General features: G+C 37.4%; 2 protein-coding genes across 3 annotated transcripts; both read right to left on the reverse strand.

Moving 5' to 3' along the window:
• Nucleotides 1–314: 314 nt before the first annotated feature.
• Nucleotides 315–12,906, reverse strand: stx2b (syntaxin 2b). 2 transcript variants are annotated; one of them, XM_055168880.2, is made up of 11 exons: nucleotides 12,794–12,906; nucleotides 12,545–12,666; nucleotides 12,280–12,360; nucleotides 12,097–12,196; nucleotides 9,186–9,260; nucleotides 8,573–8,646; nucleotides 8,368–8,476; nucleotides 4,473–4,546; nucleotides 3,833–3,970; nucleotides 3,632–3,742; nucleotides 1,281–1,423 (listed from the first exon to the last, which is right to left on the reverse strand). In XM_055168880.2, the coding sequence occupies exons 2-11, from the start codon at nucleotides 12,572–12,574 to the stop codon at nucleotides 1,295–1,297; spliced, it is 921 nt and encodes a 306-aa protein (XP_055024855.2). In that variant the 5' UTR covers nucleotides 12,575–12,666; nucleotides 12,794–12,906; the 3' UTR covers nucleotides 1,281–1,294. The 2 variants fall into 2 exon arrangements, with proteins under 2 accessions (XP_055024856.2, XP_055024855.2); XM_055168881.2 differs by lacking the exon at nucleotides 1,281–1,423 and adding an exon at nucleotides 315–1,045 and having other exon boundaries at nucleotides 12,545–12,875.
• A 1,808-nt stretch (nucleotides 12,907–14,714) lies between these two features.
• On the reverse strand, nucleotides 14,715–23,066 carry piwil1 (piwi-like RNA-mediated gene silencing 1). Its single transcript, XM_073867715.1, has 20 exons — nucleotides 22,915–23,066; nucleotides 22,725–22,833; nucleotides 22,424–22,552; nucleotides 22,047–22,261; nucleotides 21,826–21,947; nucleotides 21,660–21,740; nucleotides 21,375–21,572; nucleotides 21,072–21,180; nucleotides 20,856–20,982; nucleotides 20,648–20,765; nucleotides 20,335–20,449; nucleotides 18,465–18,652; nucleotides 18,312–18,384; nucleotides 18,026–18,226; nucleotides 16,357–16,460; nucleotides 16,044–16,114; nucleotides 15,767–15,920; nucleotides 15,551–15,676; nucleotides 15,315–15,462; nucleotides 14,715–15,213 (listed from the first exon to the last, which is right to left on the reverse strand). The coding sequence occupies exons 1-20, from the start codon at nucleotides 22,981–22,983 to the stop codon at nucleotides 15,097–15,099; spliced, it is 2,574 nt and encodes an 857-aa protein (XP_073723816.1). The 5' UTR covers nucleotides 22,984–23,066; the 3' UTR covers nucleotides 14,715–15,096.
• Between the last annotated feature and the right edge of the window lie 673 nt (nucleotides 23,067–23,739).

Genomic DNA, 23,739 nt, shown 5'->3' on the forward strand with positions numbered 1-23,739 from the left:
CAAAAAAAACAGAAAACTTCAAATATCATTTTCCATTTCTCATTGTAAAGAGCCCATACCTGCACATACAGTGGCATTAAAGGTTTGAAAAATAATATATTTTATATATATTTTATATGATTTACTTCAATAGTACACTTATGCTATTACTGTAAATGCCACTCTTGCACATTTTGTTATAATGCCCAAACATTCATACCCCAAAACCTTTTTGTGGTCACTATATCTTCTCTCATATAAATATGTTAGTGGTAGGCTGTGAATGATGTATAGGTGATTAATACATTTATGACATAATAACAGAGTATAACACATTTTAACAGTGAGCAAGTTATATTTATTTTACAATACACCATGTGAATATTTGACTATAACTCCATGGTTACCTTTCTGATGGTCACATAAGACACAAAAAGGAACAATATTAAGTGATTAAAATATGTTTTGTAACATTGTTCATAGATCTAACATCATATTGTGTGGATCAATCATGTTCAAACCAGTGAAACAACAAACTGTGTTGAACTCATCAATACTGAGTACAATCCCTTGCTCAGTAAAATCTTATTAAGTGCACTTTGCTGGACTGAATTTATCTCCACATTTCTCAGTCAGACCTCCCAAGGCACAAATAACTATTTTTGAAGTAACAGATATCAAAAACATTACAAACTGTGCAAAGTTTGAATAGCAGTATTAAATAAATAAAAGAGCAGGAAAATGACCTCTGGTTGTTATTGTAAAGGGGCACAGATTTCAAATCATAAAAAGAGCAGAAATCCATGCTGGCGTTTACACAATTCATAAGTGCAAAATAAAATACATATTCAAGAGGAAATTTTGAGGTTTTAGTGTTTAGCTATATACAATCATTGAAACATTTCAAATGACATACAGCTTAGTTTCTCAAAGGCAGTCATGTTAAGAGAAAAAAACCCAACCAGCGCTTCGCTACAGGTGACTATTCGCTGTAAACTCCAACGATGATGATGAGAAGAAGAAGAATTACGCACGCAGCTCCACAAATGGCAACATAAACTGTTTTCTGGGACAAACAAACAAACAAAAAAAAGAATAACTATGGTGCATTTCCAAATCACATTTGTGTTAAAAGCATGCACAGATCTTTTAGTTATTTATTAGAAGCACATAAACTGACAGAAAAGCAAAATGCTTTCAGTAAACATAAATGATTTCATTTATTCTTTCTCACCACAAAAAAGATTTTAAATAGTGAAATAGTAAAGTGAGAGTTTTAGTCACTTGGCCCAGCGTGTTACCTTGGGAAGCATGGTTAGGCAGGATTAGTAGCAGCAGTGTTTGAGGAAGTAGTGGTTTTAGTAGACAAGCCGACAGATAAACCAACAATCATTGCTACCACAACAAGAACGGCCAGAACAATCACGGCAAGAATTATGTATTTCTGTGCAGGACGAAAGAGTGAAAAAGTTATAACGAACACATCCTTAAGCTTAAAACTCTTTCATAAAGCTACTACAGCATGATACACCTAGTTCAATAATAATATTATGAAGCAATGAGAACCCTTTTGTACGCAAAGAAAACAAAACAAACAACTTTATTTAACAATTTGTTCTCCTCCTTGGTTGTTCAGTGCGCGTTCACGAGCAGACTTCGGTGTGTGCTGCTGATGTGACCTCCTGACGCAGTTGCCAGCGTACAGGCACAGAATAAGCTGGCAAGTACTTTGTACATTTATACGGGCTGTTTAAAGGAACACGCCAACTTTTTAGGACTTTAGCTTATTCACCGTATCCCCCAGAGTTAATTAAGTCCATACATACCCTTTTCATCTAAGTGCGTCCCGTAACTCTGTCTGACGCACCCACCGCTAGCCTAGCTTAGCACAAAGACTGGAAGTAAATGGCTCCAGCTAGCATACTGCTCCCAATCAGGGCTTTGAACCAGAATTTTTTCCCAAAATACGAAACAGTATTTTAACGGTTCCGGTTCAACCCTAAAATTGAAGTTCCTGAACTGGTTATAACAAAAAAATAAAGTTCCCGAACCGGTTAATAACGTTCCATGTCAGCTGTGGGACATTCAAATAAGTAGGCTGATCATTAGGACATTAAACTTACATTTTTAGTCTACATAATTGTCCTCAAGTCTCTATCTTGTCATCAAACATTAAAAAAGGCTACATTATGTAAGCGGCATAACGGTAATTCTGACATGCCTACATTTGTTAAGTGCACTTAAACACTCGCGCACACACACAGACGGAGGACGAATTCCAAACAGTGCTTTGGGAAGAAGGTGCAGCATAAACATTCGCTCCACATAAAGTGAAAATTACATTGTTTTTCAGGGCTTTATTCGCCAAATGTATATTATTACATCAAGAGTTCTGATCTTTGAAGGGCATAGGGATAATCACGTTTGATTGGAGTCGGACCAGCCACATTCAACCGGATGTGCGTACAAAAAATTGCTCACTTTAGCGCCAATTAAATAGTTTAAAGTCACTTAAGTGTTAACATTTGCAAGCCTTTGAAACATGTGCAAATGATCAACTTTCACCCTATTTAAATTTTCGTATTAATCCGCGAATGGCATACGAGCCGAACCATGGGTCGTGATTTATTTGGATCACGGATCAATTGCGATTCGTTACACTAGTATTAAAAAACATCTTGAGATACTTGGTAGCCTACAATATTTACCTCTTATAATTGAGCATAAGAGACTTGGGCTTGAGTAGCTACTTGCTCATTTCTCCGATGAGTCAACGATGACCGGAAGTGAACTTCACTGAGTCATATTGCACAGAAATCTTGTCAAAGAACCAAAAAATTAACGATTATGTTCCGGAACATATATATTTTTAAAGTTTCTGGTTTCGTTTCTGTTCCTTGCAAAACATCAAAAGTTTTTTGGTTTTTGTTACGTGAACCGGTTCAAAGCCTTGCTCCCAATTTTATATATTGTGATTTTTATAGTCACAGCGTGTACACATAACAAAGTCACAAGAGACACAGCCATCTTTTAACCGTATACATACCGGGAACTATATTCTCAATAAATACTTCTTCACTGCAAGCAAATCAATCAAGTAGCCCAAGTAGCAGTGCTTTGCCTTTTAAGAATATACTGTAGTTCCCAATATATTCCCAGAACAAATTGTTCGGGGTTTTTTTTTGCACACAAAAGTGTTCTCGTCGCTTCATAATTTTATTATTGAACTACTGATGGAACGTGGACCTTTTTGGCGATGTCTTTCATTCTTTACTGGGAAAAGAATTGTAAAACAAACTGTCGTCTATGGGACAGTCACAAGCCTCCTGGTTTTCAGAAAAAATATCTAAAAATGTGTTCTGAAGACAATCGAAGGACTTGGTGGTTTAGAATAACACAGGTGTGAAGTAACCCTTTTAGGTTTACTGCCAAAATAAGTTTGTAACCAAAGCACTATTGACTTCCATAGTAGTATTTTTTCCTGCTATCAAAGTCAATGGTGCTTCTGTTTCATTTCAAATATCTTCCTTTGTGTTCATCAGAACAAAGAAATTTATACAGGTTTGTAAAAACATGAGGGTGAGTAAATCGTGACAGAATTTTCATTTTTGGGTGAACCATCCCTTTAAAGCTTTAAAATATTTGTTCTTACCCTGCGGGCCCGTGTTTGGTATCTCACAGCTTTTTTGGTCTCCACTTTAGCTTGACCGACATATTCTACTGCATTGTTTACATTTTTTTCAATGTTGTCAATCATCTCACCCTGTACAGTATAAAATATCAAATGAACAAATGCTGCATGAATTATTCAATACGTAAACCTATAATAATAAAGGAGGAGCTCAAGCTGCACCTGTGTCTCCACGAGCATTGCCATGTCCACAAACATGTCATGCAGCTCTTTAATGCTGGACTCCAGACGTAAGATGTCTTTGTGTCTAGACTCGATCTCATTGAGGGCCTGGCGGGTTATCTGGGAGTCTGAGATGATCTAAAAAGGAGAAAAGAAATCATGTTAGTCTTTTGTTTAACTTCTCAGAAACTTTTATGACTGAATCAGGTATGGGTGAACTATTTCTTTACACCAGTAGTTCTCAACTGGAGGCTGGGGGGGGGTCAACATACTTCCAAGAGGCAGCTAGACAGCTAAAAATCAAGATATTTCCCTACATTTGGTTATTTTTATAACAAATAAACATGTCTAGCTATGCCAAGCTCTAGTATATTTTCTTTGATAGAAATTGTTAGTGGGAGCATTCAAATATTGTTGTGGGTCTTGAAGTTAAAAAGGTTGAGAACCCCTGTGTTACACAGACCCTCAAAGACAATGCAGAAAAAATCCACAAGAGGGTGCTAGATAAAAAGTTATGTCACAGTCAGGTCAGACGTGCAATAAAACAGAGCCCACAGTAAGTGACTGAGTTTTGCAGAAGAGTTTCAAATGATTCATTCATTCTATGAATGGAAAGCAATGCATGATTAGGAAAACTCACATCAGAAGTGAAAACAGATGCGTTTCCATTCTCCAGCATTTCTTCCAATTCCTCATTAGTTGTGACTTTTCCAGCTAAAGATTCAGAACATTTAAGAGATTAGACAAGAAATGCATCCATCAGCATTAGGTATTTTGTTGGTGTAGCTCAACTGGTAGAGCATTTTGTTTACGATGCCATGCCAATGCAGAGACCATGGGTTTGATACGTATACGTATACTGGTGTACTGGTACTCATGGGTAACTGCCAATTGTTATTTCAGGTCATTATACACATTAAACAGCTTTCTCTGTAAATTAACCCCAGGTTAACATGACATGGTGACCAAACAATAGAGCTAATAGGCTAGTCCATTTGTATAATTGTTTGCCTTTGTGTCATGGAATGGTGTGTACACAACAAAGTAAACCTTTTGTACTGTATTGATTTAGCTGAGAAAAAGTGAGAACAATATAGTGACCGAAAGCATCAATGTAAAGGTCACTGGAAAAACACGCAGACGCACGCATGCACATGCACACACCTATAGCCAATGTGGATGTGACTGGTGTAAACTAGTGAAAGTTAATATAACTGGGTCTTTATGCAAATACAAAGAGTCATATGACTCACTATCTGGGTCACATGACATTCTGATCTTGCCTGCCCCCACTGTCCCAAGTTACAGCGGATTCCCAGGAGCCCTGGCTGTCACCAAGGTAGCGCTTGCCTGGCAGTCTCCGGTGACACCCTGCTCCATCTCATGTGTTGTAAAGTAAAAATAGTACCTCATTAATCTACTCTCATTGGGATTAATTCAATGCAGGCAGCATATACGATATGCGTACAACACCTTACGTAGTCCACTTTTATTCTTTAAAAGTTGTTTTAAGATGCCCTTCCTATGTAAACGTTTTTTTTTTTTCATCAATTCTGACAGATTCTGACTCATCAGCTGACCAAAATATTTTGATAAATGAACCAAAGATAGACTATGCAGGATTTTCAACATTGATAGACCTATACAAATAATATCATTAGTTACTTTCATTACTAATGATACCCTGTAAGTGTGTGGTGGTGTTTGTTTTTACAGAAACACTATCCTATGCATGTATTTTCTTATTTTTTTATTGTTTTGAGGTGTTTATGATTTTGGGATCATACATTTGAGAGGGACAATTTGCCAACAATCACACACAGGTGAGGCAAAGCAGCCATAGCATAAAAAGCATAAAAAAAACATTGTATACTGACAATGTCCACCAGACAAAGTACATTTTTAAAGCAGTGAATCTGAAGCACTAAAAAGCACATAGGGTTGCCAGGTGTTCAGTTAGAAAGATGTGTTGTTGCCTCTGATAGCCTACAATGTATGTACAAGCAGTTTATGTTCACACTACTGCAAAATAACCTCTGAGGTCTGTTCAAGTCACTTTCATCAGCGCAAGATGGCAAAAGTACCTTATTTAAATAAATTACACAAAAAATAGCAATATTTGGTAACTCTACATAGCAGTGGCGGCCGGTGACTTCTTTTTTTGAGGGCACTTGATGCGAAGTTCGACACAACATGTATGTAGCCCGTCATGTGTGTGGTTCGTAATTTCAAAATATGTGTTCTGCGTGTCGAGCGATCCTATGTGCATCACGTGTTTTGTTAAAATAAGTGCCTGCTGCAGACGCGTCTAAAGGGTTTATGATAAAAGAGACGCTCGCGTTTTCCAGATACTCGCATAATCTCACGCGTAATCAGAGTGTAACGACTGAGCCAGATCAGACACACAACAACTTCTTGTATTTCATAAATATAACTGCAGACCCTCACCCAACAAGCAGGTCTGTAACACTACCCCCAAAACTGCTTTTAACACTTCAAAGCAAAACAGATCTCTCGTGACTACAGCAACACATCAAGATTAGAGTTTTATGATCACAAAAGAATGTGGGAGATTTTGGGGCAGACAAAGAAACTTTCTATTTATTCACGCATGTATTCACTTATAAATGTATAAGGGAAATGTCTTAATCAACTATTTCTAATCTCATCATGGATTATGTTCTTGGTGTTTATGTTATATTAGTATATTAACCCAAACTAGTTTAAATGAATGTTTAGTATTACTTACTTAATTCAAATCATATCTAGTCCTTCTTTGGTATCTATGTGATCTATTTTTGATTTCCTGAATGATAATATGCTTTATGTTTAGGAAACTCATCTTCCTAATAATATTATGAAACTCTTTATCATTTCCATCTCAACATCCAATTGAATTCCATATGCAAACAGCATATATTTGAAAACCTCTACACGTATGACCTCTGATTGGGTCAGACACTTCTTTAGAGGTGTGACCTCTTCACAGCTTTAAAACCCCTACCTAAGAACACACCAGGAGTTCTGTGGAGTTGCGAGATGAAGTTCTGAGGTGGGAGTTGTTATCGGAGTTCTTATCTCTTAAGTTTTTCTTTCTGGATACATTTGAGTCCTTTCAGGATTCTCATCAGAATGAGGATGCGAAACTAGACGTTTCCAGCGTACCTCTAAGTTTGTGCCAGGCCTTGGCCTTGTCTTTTCATTTTACCAAGGATCATGTGAATCAAGCTGGTTTTTCTCCCATCAATCCTCTCAGCCAAGATCAACTGAAGCCTCAACAAGCTACATCAGGACACTTTCTTTTAATGGGCAAGACATGCAAGTATCATACTTAGTCTTATTCACTGATGCATCACGCATCATTATCCCTTTTTAACTTAGGTGCATTCGCATTAAGTAACTGATGGTTCGTTTTAGGCTTTGATCTGCTGAATTAAAAAATACTGCCATAACTTCATGCTTTATTCTTTTATTTACTTAAACCTTTACCTTCTTCCAATGCTGGAACATTATGTATGTGTGTGTGCGTGCGTGTTTGTATGTTTAGAGTAGTATATGTTTAGTTAGTCAATGAAGTCTGATTTGTATCACACATGATGTTGTTTGTAGTTCATGCTCATAATCTGGAGTCACTAATCATTAACGGTACTGCTACCTGCTCTTAAAGCTGTTGGATCAATTTTAGGATATTCATCTCCTTAGCCAAGATACCATATCCTAATATAGTCTTTAGTGTCTTACTAAACATTCGCTGGACGAGTGTTGGCCAGACACCCAAGACTTTTATTTGATCAGATCCACATGCTTATAATTGATTACAATTCATTGTAAGTACTTTACATTTGAGCTGATGTTTGTTTCCCTTAATTGGGATGGTGGAGAATGTTTTTTAAATATTAATAATTAATCATAAGCCCCTCCTTTAAAATCGCTACAAGAGTTTACTGTTAAGTGAGGGTCTTGCGTGTATTTTGTGAACGTGAGCGTCTCTTTTATCACAAACGGTTTTGGCGCGTGTGCAGCTGGCACTTGTTTTGACAGAACACGTGATGCACATGGTTCACATGATGCAACAAACACGTATTTTGAAAACACAAGCAACAGACATGACACTCCGAACACTTATTTTGAATTTGCGCCCCTTGGACGAGCAGTCCCGAGCCGCCACTTCTACTTAGAGAAAATAAAGAACGAAGAATGTGCATCAGGTGTGTTTTGCTTTTTTAAGTTTACAGTTAATTTATGAAGCCAACATAAACTGTAACGTTATATATTAATTGCTATATTACAATTTTATCATATTTTGTACAGATGGCTTATTTGGCTGTAAATAAAAACCCTTAAATAAAAAATAAAAAACAACAGCCGTTGCTTCTATTGGTTCCACCATGTTTCTTAAAGACACACCTCCAACTCGTAAACTCGAGGCTGAAACTCATCCGACCGACAAGACTTGAAAGCACCATTTGTTGTAATAGAAAGAGATAAAAATGTCTTGTTTGTGGCTATTTTGTTGATGTATGTGTGTGACTTACTGATCTCCAGCTGTCTCTGAATCCTGCTTTTGCTCTTCTCTCTAAAGGACACTTGGGTTTCATTGTACTGCGTCATCACCTCCACAAACTCACGAGACAAGTTAGTGTACTAAAAAAAGAGAGCGAGAACAGAACAGTTATCAATTAATTTGATATAAAAACTTAACTTTAAAGATTACAGCAGTAACAATGTGAGATTCTGCACCTGAGTTTTCTGGATGCGTACATCTACTGATGCTTGGCTCATCTGCTCCTCTGGAGGAAGACTCTGCTGCATGGCTAAACACAAATCAAACTGTGTCAATTCTTTAGCCATTTACTAGAAGACCAGTACCATAAACAAAACTATTTTCTTCATGTTTCTTATTTAACAAACACTCTAGAATCGTTTGTAATGTGTCATTTTTTCAGCCAATTCTGTAGCCTATAATTTAAAGGGATAGTTCACCCAAAAATGAAAAGTCTGTCATCATTTACTCATATTCATTTTGTTACAAACCTGTATAAATTTCTTTGTTCTGATGAACACGGAGGAAGATATTTTGAGGAATGTTTGTAATCAAACCGATCATGAGCCCCATTGACTTCCATAGTAGGAAAAATTATACTATGGAAGTGAATAGGGTTCATGATCGGTTTGATTTCACACATTCCTCAAAATATCTTCCTCCGTGTTCATCAGAACAAAGAAATTGATACAGGTTTGTAACAACATGAGAGTGAGTAAGTGAGTAAATTAATTTTGGGGTGAACTCTTCCTTTAATCTTTCCTATCTTAAACTTTCATCTTATCACAGACAAGCAGAACAATCTCTTACATTTAAGGCTGTTTCGGACGACATTGGCATTTTTCTTAATTTCCACTGTGAGTTGTTCCAGCTCTTCTTTTGTTTCTGAAAACAAAGCCATGAATGAATTCATACAGATATCATTACAAAATAAACCCTACATGGTGATCCGGACCGAGGCTGTACATTACATTACCTGTACATTACCATGATCATTATCATTGTGCGAAAGCTGTAGCATCATTGGCTGTCAGTTTTCAAGTGTGTAAAGTTTACCAGTCATTACACAAGAACAACCTGACCATAGATTGCTGGAAATAACCTGAATCAGGAAGCCATGATATAATTTTGCTTTGACAAGATGCTACTGGAGTTACACAAGCCATTGATTTGAGCATTTCTGCTGTTAAAAGGAAATAATATATTTAAATATAAATATAGTACTTTTTTTTACAAGATGTACTATAAGTCTCAGGTGTGCCTAGAATGTGTCTGTGAAGTTTCAGCTAAAATACCCCACAGATCATTTGTTACAGCATGTCCGAAAATGCCCCTATTTGGACGGGAGCAAAAAAGAGCTGCTTTCATGCGTGTAAATGTAAATGAGCTACCGCTTTCGGTTAAAAATAGATGTGAATCCTGTGAATACAGTTTGGAACAATAGTATCTGGGTGATTCTCACAAAACCATTGAAACACCACGGCACTAATGATTTTAGCTTAAAAATGTGTAATATAGTAACATTAAAAAGCATCAGAATTAACACAATACTGTGTTCTACCTTGCACAATGTGTGATTTCAACATTTGAATTTATCATTGGAAATTTTATCTCATTTTCTGCTGAAATTCTCATTACCGCAATGTGTCCGGCTGTGTTTGAACATGCGTTATGTTGTAATTTAATCAAATTAACACAAAAATATTAAGAAAAAAAAATGGATGTTTTGCTAGACTACTTTAGATGACAAAAAAATATTTACTGAATATTCATGTATAATAATAATGAAGAAAAATTAGGAAAATGATGTGTCCATGCCTGATGTTCTCATCCTCCGCAACACTTTTTGAGAACAGTTGAAGCACACATACAGAATTTTAATAAAGTTTGATTTTGAGTGACCAAGCACATGGACCAGTTACTTCAAGATGGCTACCAGGTAAGATCATTTTTTTACAGTTAATTTGAAATATTGTCTTGTCAGAATGCTTACACGACATTTTGATTATCATTACTGCAACAGATGCTTATTAAATGTTAATTTAATTAATAGAAGCATAATACTTTGATTTTAAATGCATGTGCAGAATCTCCAAATTATGTTCTTTCAGGTTTGTCATGTCATTTTGAAAATATGTCAGTGTTGATGTTTTCTGACTGTTGCGGTAATGAGATTTTTTAGGACTAATTTTTTAAATTATGTTACAAAAAGTGTTAAATGATAAGTAAAAGTTTTTAAATGAATGTTCCCATTTACTCCAGGATTTGTTTTTCAATGTCTGGTGGTAAAAAAAGTAAATTTAACCAATTTTTACATTTTCATGCTTGACATTTTTAAAACCAAGTTTTCGTGAGAATCACCCATCTATAGCCGCATTAGTGCAACAACAAACACATTTAGAAAAGCTTTTGGGTAAAGTTAACCAGTCAGTCAGGGGCTGTAGGCAGGGCTTGTTAGTGTGACATCACATTAACAAAAGAATCAAGCAACATGTCTAATGAAACGGCTTTGGTTTAATGGGTATTTAAAAGGAGAAGTGGGTGGATTTTTTCATTGTATGGTGGTTCTGATAACACACTGTCAACACATATTTATGTCCAAACACATTTTGCATAATATGGACCCTTTAACATAGAAACAACATTTTGCATCAAAACTAAAAAAGCCAAGGCTTAACTCTCATAATTTAGTAACTGATATTAAAATAATACATTAAAGATCATTTAAGAATAAATAAAATGAATTTGCAATAAAAGTCGGATATTAAAGTTTTACACTACAGAAGGGTAAAAAGTGCCTCTGGGCATTCTCTTAACATGAAAGAGAAATATTACACATCAACAAGGCTCAAATAGATCATGGGTTTGTACATTATCTTGAGGATAACACATTTTTACTAGTCTTATGCAGAAATATCACACTTGTGTACAGGAGACAATAAGCATAGAGATAGCCTCCCACCCTCCCAGATGTCTTTATCTGAATATCACATTCCTCACATGCCCTGCTAGTAAAAACTAAAACAAGCCCAACACACACACACACACACACACACACACACACACACACACACTTTTTACTCTAAGAATGTTATGGGGAAAACACAATTTTCCACATGCCCAAACTTGACTTCCTATGAGGACTCTTTTTCCCAGCTTTGAGGGGAAAGCAGACCCCTGGGCCTCATTTCATTTTGTGTTTGTATGGAATAATCTAGAACGCACGGCAATCAAAAGTCTATATAAGAATGCCTGTATATGTGAGAAGTGTTTATCATAGCATATTACCTCCTGCAATATATAAACTGGGCAGAGAAAGTACATGGTCTCGTGCTTTCACAAGGCATTGTGTAGCTGGGCAAACAGAAATGCTTGTCTGTTTTAGAGCCCTTAACATTATTTGTTTATCGATTGGATGTGAATGACAAGGTTTTACGTGTATTCAGACAATACTGAAGTTGCCACGCAACAGTCAGGTGATGTGAAGTCATTAGTTAGGTAATATGATACATAATATGATATAATATTATTAAAAAAATTACATGCACGGTATAACCTACCATTGTATGTTACAATCCCAGGTAAATGTGAGGCATGCGATCACATACACCTAATCTCGTAATTAGGTTATGAGACTTTAACCTGGATTTAACAGACAGTGTCACAACTGACTTTGTGTGTCATTTGTATGCCATCACTTAGCTTTAGTAAAATGACTTACTGTTATCAGGATTGGGGGCAGAAAGAATCAAACTATGTTTCTTCTTAACCTCAGTGACCAGAAAGGAGATCTTTTTAATGACACATCTGACCTCCTCCACCTGAAATAAAGCAGAGCACAGTTCTGACATCTCTGTCCTATTCCTGGACAGCACATTTCATAAAGAGGAAAGAGCATGCGTACCTTTCTGAAAAAGTCCTGCATGAAGCCATCTCTCTCCATGGACACAGTGACAACCCCATCATCACTGACACTCTGCCTACCCTAAAATGAAGAGAAATGACGAAAAAACTGTGGACTCCAAGAACTGAGATGCTTGGGCATTATATCGAATAATTGTAATGCCAAATTCAAGTATGTTTAGCATTTTGAGTTACTTTATGTTAAACGTGCCGGTTGGGTTTTAAACCAGCGTTTAACAACGTTTATTGACCATTTTGGAACTCACCGCATTCAAATCAGCCAGTCGGTCCCTCATAACAATATCGTTTCGGATGTCGATTTATCCTCTGTTAACCGAACACGTCAGCTCTGCTCCGTGAGCGTTAAAGTCCATAATTCTTGGCTAAACTGCGACAAATGCACGTATTTCGGAAAAGTAAATAAAGTCCATTAACGAAGTAACCATTGGAGCGAGCAACTAGATAATAAAAGTACAATAGCTTATAAACACGTTGTTTTTAAGTTCAAGACTCACTCAGTTATGAAGGTTTACATGTTTGTTTGGTTGCTTGAATGATGGGGTGGGCGCAGCTACACGAGATAGGGCGGTAGAACCATAGCAACGGAGCAATGAAAGTGGGCGGGGCTTGGAGTTGACGCGGGTACGGTAGTGGGTGCATCCCAATTCAGGGACTGCGTCCTTCGAAGGCCGCATTTGAAGGCCAATGACGTCACCTGGCCGCGACTAAGGCTGTCCGTATTTGAAGGCTCCTTCACATGCAGCCTCCAAATGCGGCCTTTGTTTCCCCTGAATCCAAGGATGGATGGATAGATGGATCCTTCACAGCCTTGGCTATCCCAAGATTCAATGCGCGCTTTTGACATCTGGGTATTTTGAAATAAACATTTAGAACTGTAACCGTTAGTAAAAAAAAGTAGAACTGTAGTTAAATAAAAGTGTATATTAAAGGTCCTTGTCACGGTTTTATTATTATAAATCATGTTTTATTGATGTGAATTAATTGCTGCAATATTGTGCATGTTGCGTTTAACTCCTGTATATTTATAAGGTTGGTAAATGTTACATACTGTTGGGTAGTTTAATTTGCATCAATGTCATATTTTCTCAAAAAAAAAAAAAAAAAAAAAAATCTGGCTTCATATTTATTTTAAAATTCTGATAGGTCCTAGCTGTTGCCCGTTGATGGTCGTGCTGGCCTTATGAAAATTAACCATTACCACAGTTAAAAAAACTGTCGTTAAACCATGGTTAAATTTCATAAGGGCAGCTCGTCATCAGGACACACAACAGCTGAGACATAGACGTTTTGGCAACCAGTGGGTTTCAAAAACCACTGTTAAAAATATAAAAATAGTAAGTTAATTAATTCACCAATAAACATGGTTACTACATTTTTACAACATGGTTAATTTTCGTAAGGGTGGGCGGGAACAGCAAGTGACGCTAGTGTTTCAGTTCTCTTCGTAGCATTTTTTTTTTCTTTTTTTTTGCTTCTTGGACTTTAAAAGCTGCAGCTTCAAATATCTAGTTTTGCTTTCAAAGCCAGCGGCATTAGAAGGATAGACCCTGAATTGAGATGCACCCATTGTCTGTTTAAATACTTTATTTTTATAACTACAATATATTCAATAGCCATTATAGAATAGACATGAATTATTATTAGTAAATATAGCCCAGTATATACAACGCTACAAAATAACACTACTTTTACTTTTCACTGCGCTGAAATAGTTTGCCCAATCACAGCGAGCGGTGCATTTAAACAAGACAAAGGTGGTGGCTAGAAGGGATACAGCTAAGGCCAAAATCTCACAAGACGAGTGTCGTTTTCGTTTTTACCATAGACCAACCCCCGGCCCAAACTCAACATCTCGCGAGAGTTACATCTACATGCCACACAATTGAAAATTTGAACGATGATAAGTTTAAGTGTACAGTAAAATATGTTGAGTCAATAAGGATTCGTTTATTACCAAACCCCAATGTCCCCTCTGCAGGAATGTACTGTACAGAAGTTGCTTTAAAACACTCATGTTTTTGTTCTATATAGTCTTTATATTAACGTAGTGATGTAAATTTCAAAGCAGTACAACGCCCATGCATGTGACTACTAAATTGCTTTCCAGCCCTGTTCTCACCATAGACTCTGAGGTTACTTCCTATCTGTACCCACGAATTTGTTTTTGTTTCTTTCAGGTTTACAGGGAATTTCTTCCCTTTTTCTCTGCACTACAGTTTTAACTTTAATTACTACAGTCATCTACAAGCAACTGCATGTTCTTCATTTTGCAGCCAAGTGCAACAGTTACGTGTTTTTTGGTAATATTATAAATCACTGGCAAAATATTGTACCCAAATCAAATGCAATACGACTTGGTGATGGTGTTAAAGATCATGTTATACTCTAATCATACAACATATTAAAACACTGGAATGGCACTTTCACTAGCATTTAATTTTTTAAACATGTAAACCATACAAGCAAAACGTGCATGCAGATTACAAGCACATTTAACAAACATCAAATACAACGTTAGCTTTTTTTATTTTATATTCAGCATGTTTCATTAGTAAAGCAACTAATTGCTACACAGCCTTTAAACATAAATCCAATCTCTTTAAACATAAAAATACAGTAAGTAATCTTACTGTTAACATAAGACACTAAAAACTTAACAAAAAGAACTCCATACAATTGCATTCCCAAAAAGTTTGATTGTAACTCTTTTTTATGAACATATTTCACCATAAACATTCTGAACATATAAACCAAAACCTCTTTTCTGCTTCATGTCCCTGTACATTACTAAAGCAGGTTACAAGTAGTACAAGAAGTCATCCAGGTTCATGTTTGGTTCCTTGTGAATGCTCTGCCCAACCAGGAAAGCCAGTTTATGGGCATACTGACAGGGCGCAGGCACTCGGACAATCCCCTTAAGATAAAGAGAGAAATTAATACGTTGAAGACTGTGAAGAGGTACAGCATACATCATCTTGGCATCAGTATAACATTGATGTAGAGATCTGAGGTTACCTGCCAGTTGTAATACATGTGACAGAGTTTGTAGGTGAGTCTCTGCATGTGATCGGGTTTGAGGCCGCTGTTGTCAAACACCACATTGTAGTGAGTAGGTGCAACACAACCAAAGCGCACAGCCTGACTTACTATGAAGTAATCGTACCTGAAAGCACCCAAATAGTACAAAAATTAGAAAAGAAATGACATTTGATATAATAAAATGTATTTTAATGTTGCTGTTCTATACGCACCACTCTGGACGAGTGACTTCGGTGTCAATGACCGTTCCAGGAGGAGGGTTGGCGATTTTGCCATCAATGCGAGCAAAAAATCTGGAACTGATGCGCTTCTTCACCACAACTACTGACAGCTTGGGCCTGTAAGCAGATTGTGTAATGTAAATGTAAATACAGGACAAAATTCAACACTCCCCAAATGCCAATCTGTTTGCATGAAGTGCAGCTTACTCGTAATCCACCCCCATGGTCTTAATGGACTGCATGATCTGAGGGACTTCATATTCCACTACACTCTTTAGCATGCCGTCTCCAACTCCATCTCGAAACACAATGATGCGCGAGGGCAGAGAGTTGTTGTACTTCAGATAGGCCTTCAACGCAGCTAAACAAACAAACAAACAGTTTTACTATTGATACATTTTTTTCCAATCAAATTTATTACAACACTAAAGAAAATAAATAGTAATTTCTAACACGTTAAAACTTAAATGTAAAAATGTCACACCTTGCAATGGCGCTTTCAGTGCATCGATGATCTCTTGACCACGGTTTTGCAAGACACACCTGGAGAACCATCTTTGAAGATAGCAAATTACATCAGTTAGATAAAACTGCATATTTTGATTCAATGGCTAAAATTCTTCAAACTAGATCTTAAAAACATCCCACTACTTGTCTTAACAAATGCAAATGTCTTTTGTTGGCATTTTTTTTATCTTATAAGAATTACAAATTAGACTTGTGATGTGACCGAAATGGATTCCTTCATTACATTTTCCTTTACTCTGCAACTGACTACTGTTCAAACTGTACAATACCTGGACATGCCCTGGTTCAGACTAGCCACCAGTGCTCCAATGGATCTCTTCCCTGCAGCCGTATCGTGGTAGCAGTCAATGCCTACAATCATTAGCTGTTTGAGCTGAAATAAAAAAAAAATTTATTGTGGAGAAACAATTTTGCTACTGAAAACACCTTTTATATAAACTATAATAGGTAAAACAATAGACTGGTATATATGTGACCCTATATATATGTGAATTAGTCAAAGTAGTCAGGATGTTAATTTTTTCCAAACGTTTTCCTTTTTCATGGCCTTAATCAATATAAAAAATATCAAGGTTATTTTTTCACACAATGTTTTATTTTGTAGTAGGGGTGGGCTATAACCAAAATCTTATATCACAATCGTATTCATTTTATATCATGATATCAATATGTATCTTATTAAACCTAATACGTATCTTATCAAAGTCACCCTGGACCCAATATACACACACACGCGTGGGCTTTTTCAACTATTTACGTTCTCTTAAGACATAAATCGTCATTGTTTATGAGGATACTTTTTTAAGCCTGTGTATTTAAGGCCAAAAAAGCTCACGAGCTTAAAGGACAAGTTTGGTATTTTACACTCAAAGCCCTGCTTTCAGATTGTTTATGATGAAGTAGAACGGTTTTGACTGAAAGTTGGACATATGATGCTGGCCCGAGAAATTTCGGTTTCTGTTCTATCACCCCATCACCTCTACAATGGCTGCATAGGTGCACTGGAACAATCCTTCCTAAAATGCATTAAACTTTCGTTTATAAAGACGTGAAACTCACCGAGTGGTGTTCACTGATATGCTCACACCAAAATCGCTGCAAAAGATGCTTTCCAACAGCTGTTTTAGCATTCGTTGTAAACTTGTGGACCTATTTTTTCCAAACACCTCACACCCGTATATTCTTCCATTGAGAGCTTGAATAATAGACACTCCAGCCCAGTTGATGGTGATAATCCACTTTTGCCATTTGCAAGAATACAAACAACGTTCCCAGCGTGGAGTAATACCGTACCTCACAGCACATCTAATACAAGTCAATGGAGTTGGACAAAAACTATGATAAAACCTGTTGGAAAGTATCTTTTGCAGCGATTTTTGTGTGAGCATATCAGTGACCACCCCTGACCACTCGGTGAGTTTCACGTCTTTGTAAATAAAAGTTTAATGCATTTTAGGAAGGATTGTTCCAGTGCACATTTTCAGCCACTGTAGAGGTGAGAGGTGATAAAAGAAACACCCGAAAATTTTCGGGCCAGCATCATGTGTCCAGGTTTCGGTCGAAACCGTTCTATTTCATCATAAACAATCTGAAAACAGGGCTTTAAGTGTAAAATACCGAACTTGTCCTTTAATGAACATTGCGTGCTCCTCTCACACAAAAACAGCTCGCACACTTAGCCCCATTGTTTGTGTTTACAGCTTAGAATCACTTGTTTTAAATCTGCAGTGTTTAAATACGTGTACAAACTACATTTTCGTGAACATGCGCACAGCAACTTGACGTGGTAGCGTAACCTCAATAGAGATGATAGAGTCCAAAATCTCTACCAGTTTATCAAACCAACCAGTTTATCGCTCACCCCTATTTTGTAGGATGATTTAAATAGTAAATCACAAATCATAAAGACAGGATCATATATGATACAGTGGGACTTACTGGGATTTCTACACTCCACAGCTCTCCTCCCATTTTGCAGTTCATCTGCAGGGCAATCTTAGTGGCCACTGTCATAAGTGCCTGTGGTTTGCTGATAGTGCGAGACACAACACACTGACTGGGAGTGGGGCAATCCACACACAGATACTTCTTCACAGTGTCATACTTATCCTTTCGGTTGGTAGGCAGGATGACTACCACCTAAAAAAGACACAAAACTGTAAACCACTTGAATCCATTTGTATTTGAATGCAACAAGCATGCATACATGTGATGCTGGACTCACCATCTGTGTATCACGTGTTACATTCTGTTGAAGGGCTCTTAGTAGAGACTCCTGACGGTCTTCATACTCAATCCTATGTAGGCAAGAAAGTAAATTAATGCAAACAGAAAGGGACATTTTTAACAATTAAATGTGTCTCTGCTTTCATCTCACATGATGGCTCTCTGCATGCGGATTCCCATGGGCCCTGCCACTTTGTTGAGAGTTTGAAGCAGAGAATTAGCGACGTCTGCATTTCGGCGCGTGAAGAACATCATCCAATTGTCCAGAGGCATGCAGCTTATCAGAGGGAGACCTCTCATCTCTTTAGTCCAGTCAGCTGTCCATGGGCTGTACTCAAACTTAAGAATGAAACAGAACAATAAATACATCTCAACTAGGGATGCTCCCATCAGGATTTTTGCAGCCGATACCGTTTTGTTATCTTCGTAATTGGCCGATATCAATTCCGATACCAATTTTTTTTTTAAGCTGATATGCAAGCTCTTTGATGACTGTAACTGTTAACATTTTATCTAGATAAAGTAATACCGCAGATGTTGCTTTTGTTATATTACTTGCAGCAATTAGGTATATTATTGTTATAATAGAGAATCAAATAAATAAGCCCAACAAATATTTCTTCTGCAAAGAGATATTTACCGTATTTTCCGGACTACAAGTCGCATCCGTCAAAAATGTGTTTTGAAGAGGAAAAAACATATATAAGTAGTACTGGACTACAGGTCGTGTTTATTTAGGAAATTATTTTACAAAATCCAAGCCCAAGAACAGACATTTAATCTGGAATGGCAAGTTATTTGACTAAACAATGGCACATAGAAAAGCAGACTGAATAGGTGTCAGTACATGTTAACGTAAAATTACCATTTATTCACCGAACACAATAGCATATCGAACATACCTGGGAGGCTGAGTAGGCTAAATTAACACGACAAGCCAAATCAAGTTCAAAAATTCCTAAAGTCATTCCACATCACTGAATCCATTGAATTACATAAATACAGGAGCAGCTGTAGACGGTAACGGTTTCTCTTGGTTCATATGAATTAATTTTGACACACAAGTCGCACCTGACTAGAAGTAGCAGGACCAGCCAAACTATGAAAAAAGTGTGAGTTATAGTCCGGAAAATATTGTAATATCTCTTCAAAAGGTTTATGTCTCTTAAAAGTAATGAAAATAAATCCCTTCACAGTCTTTACTGTATGAATTAAATATACACGCACTCGTATGAAGTACAACAGTGTCTTAATCAAGAGCAGAGAGTGATTTTATTGAGAGATGAATTATGTTACTGTAGCTTTAAGACGTGAGAGAGATCGCTCTGTTCACGTGCACTGATGACAGGCTGTCAGGTGTACGCAGACAAGAGCGGCTGTGAGGAAAAAGAAAGTGTAAACTGTCAAAACTTTTAAACGCATGCAAATACGGTAATAAACTTTCAGCATAAGGATGCAATTCTCGGCGATAGATATGTGTTGATAGGGATCTGAAGACGTGTCGCGGAGCGCATCCTCATAGAAAATACACAGATCTCTCTAAAGGCAGAGAGAGAAATCCAAATCTGCACTTTGCACGAGCAACGGGTTAAAAAAATGCTTGCACTACGTAAAAACTGTCTCTAATTGCAGCTGCATTCAGATTCCCTATGTTGACAAAAGTAAACAGAAAGATCGGTTCTGCAAATTTAGCGAGTAACGATCGAGTCATTTAATGCCATTATTGGCCGATCGATCGGAGCGTCCCTACTTAAATGTAACTTTATTTTAGTTTTAATTAGTGTTTTATCACATCATTAGCGATAGAAAAAATAAACAGCAGTGTGACCTTCATAATGGCAAGCAACTTCTGTCCCACCTGCAACACGTGTGCATTGAACCCGGAAGTCCTGTACTATAACGGTTTGTTGCGAATAACGTACCGTTACACCCCTGATTGTCACTATTGGGCTCGCAGTTCACATAGATAGGGTTTGTCATCCACCACCAAAGACCAAAAACCTTAAATATGAATCCCTTACCACTCTTCCTCCCTGTATGATCCTTTCAGAAGGCAGAACTCTTCCATTCAAACTCAGGAGCTTGTTCTCAAAGCTCAGACCCCAAGTGCTCAGTTCATTCTGCACATCTGCATTTCTGTAAGGAGAATGGGGAGGATAATTTATGAGAGCAATTTCATCTGTTGGGGCAAGGTCTATATTAAACTGCAGTGAAAGTTAGGCACATGACATGCAAAAATCAACCTACCACTGCATGCACTGTTGTAAGAAGTAACTTACTTCACCAATTTAGTTTGCAAATACACACCTGTACCAGGATGGTTATAAATCCTACCTGTTGATGTTGGAAATGAGACGATTGATTCTGCCTTCTCTTTGTTCAGGACTCAGTCTTGTGTGTGAGGCTAGATCCTTCATGATGTTGAAATCAGACCGCATCTTATCAGTGAGACCTTCAGAAAAAACAAACTCACATTCGATGCGTTCATGTGAAAATTATATAACTTTCTAAAAGTTTTCATGAGAAGATCCTCTGTAAGTACCAGTAAGGTAGCAGAACTCTGGAATGAGCAAGGCAGGTCCCGGTGGAGGTCCACCTGAGGGTCCGAGACGCTTCACATGACTAACCAGCAGAACCTGGTTTCCATCTGTTATGTCCAAGCCATATTGCTAGAGAGAGTAAATTGAGTTAAACAATAAATGTCAAAAACTGCTGTTAAATGCTTTTTACGTTTCCATTTTATTTCCTTTGAAATTACCGTCTTGAAGTAGTTCTTGAAAGAAATGTCTGCATCTCCCCTCTTAAATGTGTTGTTGGGGTTTTGGTCCCAAGCAATGTCATCAACCCTGTAGGTTTTGTTATTGTACCTATAATAATATTAAAACAGCACAAGACAATTAAAATAAAGGAGATTGAACAAAAAATACACTCAAGTTCTTTATGAATCATCATTAATAACCCTAAAAACACTACAATATTATAAGTATGTAGACTCAAAACTATGTTAAAAAAGTCCCCTTTAAAACATCATATGTGGGTGTAAAATATGTGCTTAATTTACTTAGTGAGGACTATCAGGCCCACAAGCTCCTTGGTGCAAGCTTCAGGGAAGCGTTGGTCTCCACACTGCTGTCTTAAACTGTACATGAAGTCAAGAACCGTCTCGCTGCGCAGGACCTTGTGGCTCACATCGCTGCACAGCATGATACTGGACTCATACTGAAGAATGGTGGTCACAAAACCAGGCCAAATGGTCAGCCTGTAAATAATTAAGACAGTGTTTAATTCATTTTTGACAACAGCTGGAAAACACGTGCACACACGAACAATGCTTTGGTTTTAAAACCTGTGTTGGGGAATGTTGAATGGATCATCAGGATTGTAGTAATGGCGACCAATCTGTTGCATGTTCAGCATCCTCAGCATTCTACAACAGAAAATCAGCACAAGTTAAATACCACTTAATATACATCACCATTTAAAACGTGTAATCATGCTGCTGCAATGATTACCTCCTGAAGAGGATATTGTAAAACTGCAGGCATACAGGAGAGGATGGAGGAAGCTCATTGGTCAGTGTAAGTGTGATCTCAACCTTCTCTCCATTTCTGGTCTCACTGCACAGGATTGTCTCCTAGAAATAAAGCAATCTGTCATCAACCACCGTATCCACTCCATATGCAGTTACTGGTTCCAAAAATCACCAAATCACAGTCACTAATCTTAAACATACAGTGTTGTGCAGTTTGTTAGGAAGAAAGAGAATGGCTCCATCAAAGGTGTGTGCTCTGCCCAGAGTCTCCTCATGCTGGAAAAGCAAAGCAGAGCGCAAGCGACGGGACTCCATAGCTGGCTTAAAGTCCACATGGTACTGATAAAGAGCCCACAGAGGACGTGATAGCAAACGCATGAAATTGGCTCTCAACTCAATGGCAGTACCCGAAACACCTTAAAACAAAACGTTTAAATCAAATTTAGTATTACGGTAAATGATTGCAACTACAGCTGAATATAGTCACACATAAGCAAGCAAAATCTACAATATGTATGTCAAATAAATCTGAACAAAATGTATTTATAAAGTCTTATTTGTTATCAGTTTGACGTTACCTGATTTGGAGTCCTTCACATGTTCCATAAGCTGGCGAGTGTGAACGCCTGAATCATGTAAATCCCGCCTGCGGCCACCTCTTTCCCCAATCTTTACCTGCTGAAAACCTGCAGAAATCTGGACCATCGCTGAACAGAAAAAGTACAATATTGTTGGGATATTACAGGTGAAACACTACACTGACAATTCTAATAGCAGTATTACAACCCATGAATCTATAGCACTGAAGAAAGCGAGCATAAATATTTTAATATAGTTTCTAATGACACTTTATGTGTGACACTTGGCTTTCATGTTCACCTTCTGCAGATAGAGCTCCAGGTGCAGTTCTCTGTCTCCCTCTCCCCACCAGTTCTCCTTCAGATGAAGGCAAAAGGGGTTTTGCAGCCTCTTGTTTCTCAGGTGGTTGCTGTAATCGAATTAGAATACGTTTATGTCTGTAGTTTATTCCATGCTATCACTACAATTACAACACAGGATAAACCCTTACTGGGCCAGGCGCAGCAGCCTCCTGACCACGGCCTCTGCCTCGAGATCTTGCTCTTGCGCGGCCCGTCATTTTGGTTTTGGTTTGGTTTCTTTACAAACTCTGTAAATAAAAGAAAGAGAGGTTTATTAGTGTAGCAGAAATTCAAAGAGATATTTATGATCATTATGTACTATTTGTACAATTTAATTTAATTTTAAACAAAAAGTCTGTTTGGGTTTACTCAAGCCATTGGCATTGACTTTCTCCACAAATGCAAAAAGAAACAAGAATAATTTTTTTAAATGTTAGAAACCTTTTACTGTAGTTTACTAACGCTAGCTAGGTTGACTTACTAAATGTGATGTTACAATTGCATACAGATAATGCTTTTTTATGATGGCGATAGTTTAGAGAGCAATCCACCTTTACAAGAACAGTGTTGGTAAGTGATTCTTAATCTTGACTGCCAGGTGATGCAGTACTTTCAGTTTTATGACTGTAAGCTAAAGCTTAAATTTTTATTTTGCCTACTTTATTCAGAGTCAAATTCATATCCTGAATTTATCATTCGAATGCTTATCGATTTCATGTGATGTCACGCTGGAGGGTAAGAGAGCGCTATCTGCTGTTGTCCACAAGTTAAGAAGTGAGTGAATTCTTTTGTTTAGCCCAAATACAGAATTGTTGTAGTGCAATAAAATGCACTAACCGATGAAAAGACAAGCCTGGGCTTTGTTGCTACAGAATGGCGGCAGTGAAGAGAAACTATAAAGGAAGAATTTTTGCCATAAATGTGTTGCCTCTGTTCATATACACTCGTCTTTACAGAGACCACTAAATATTTAT

The sequence above is a fragment of the Misgurnus anguillicaudatus genome, chromosome 5 (genome assembly GCF_027580225.2).
Source record: "Misgurnus anguillicaudatus chromosome 5, ASM2758022v2, whole genome shotgun sequence".
NCBI lineage: Eukaryota > Metazoa > Chordata > Actinopteri > Cypriniformes > Cobitidae > Misgurnus > Misgurnus anguillicaudatus.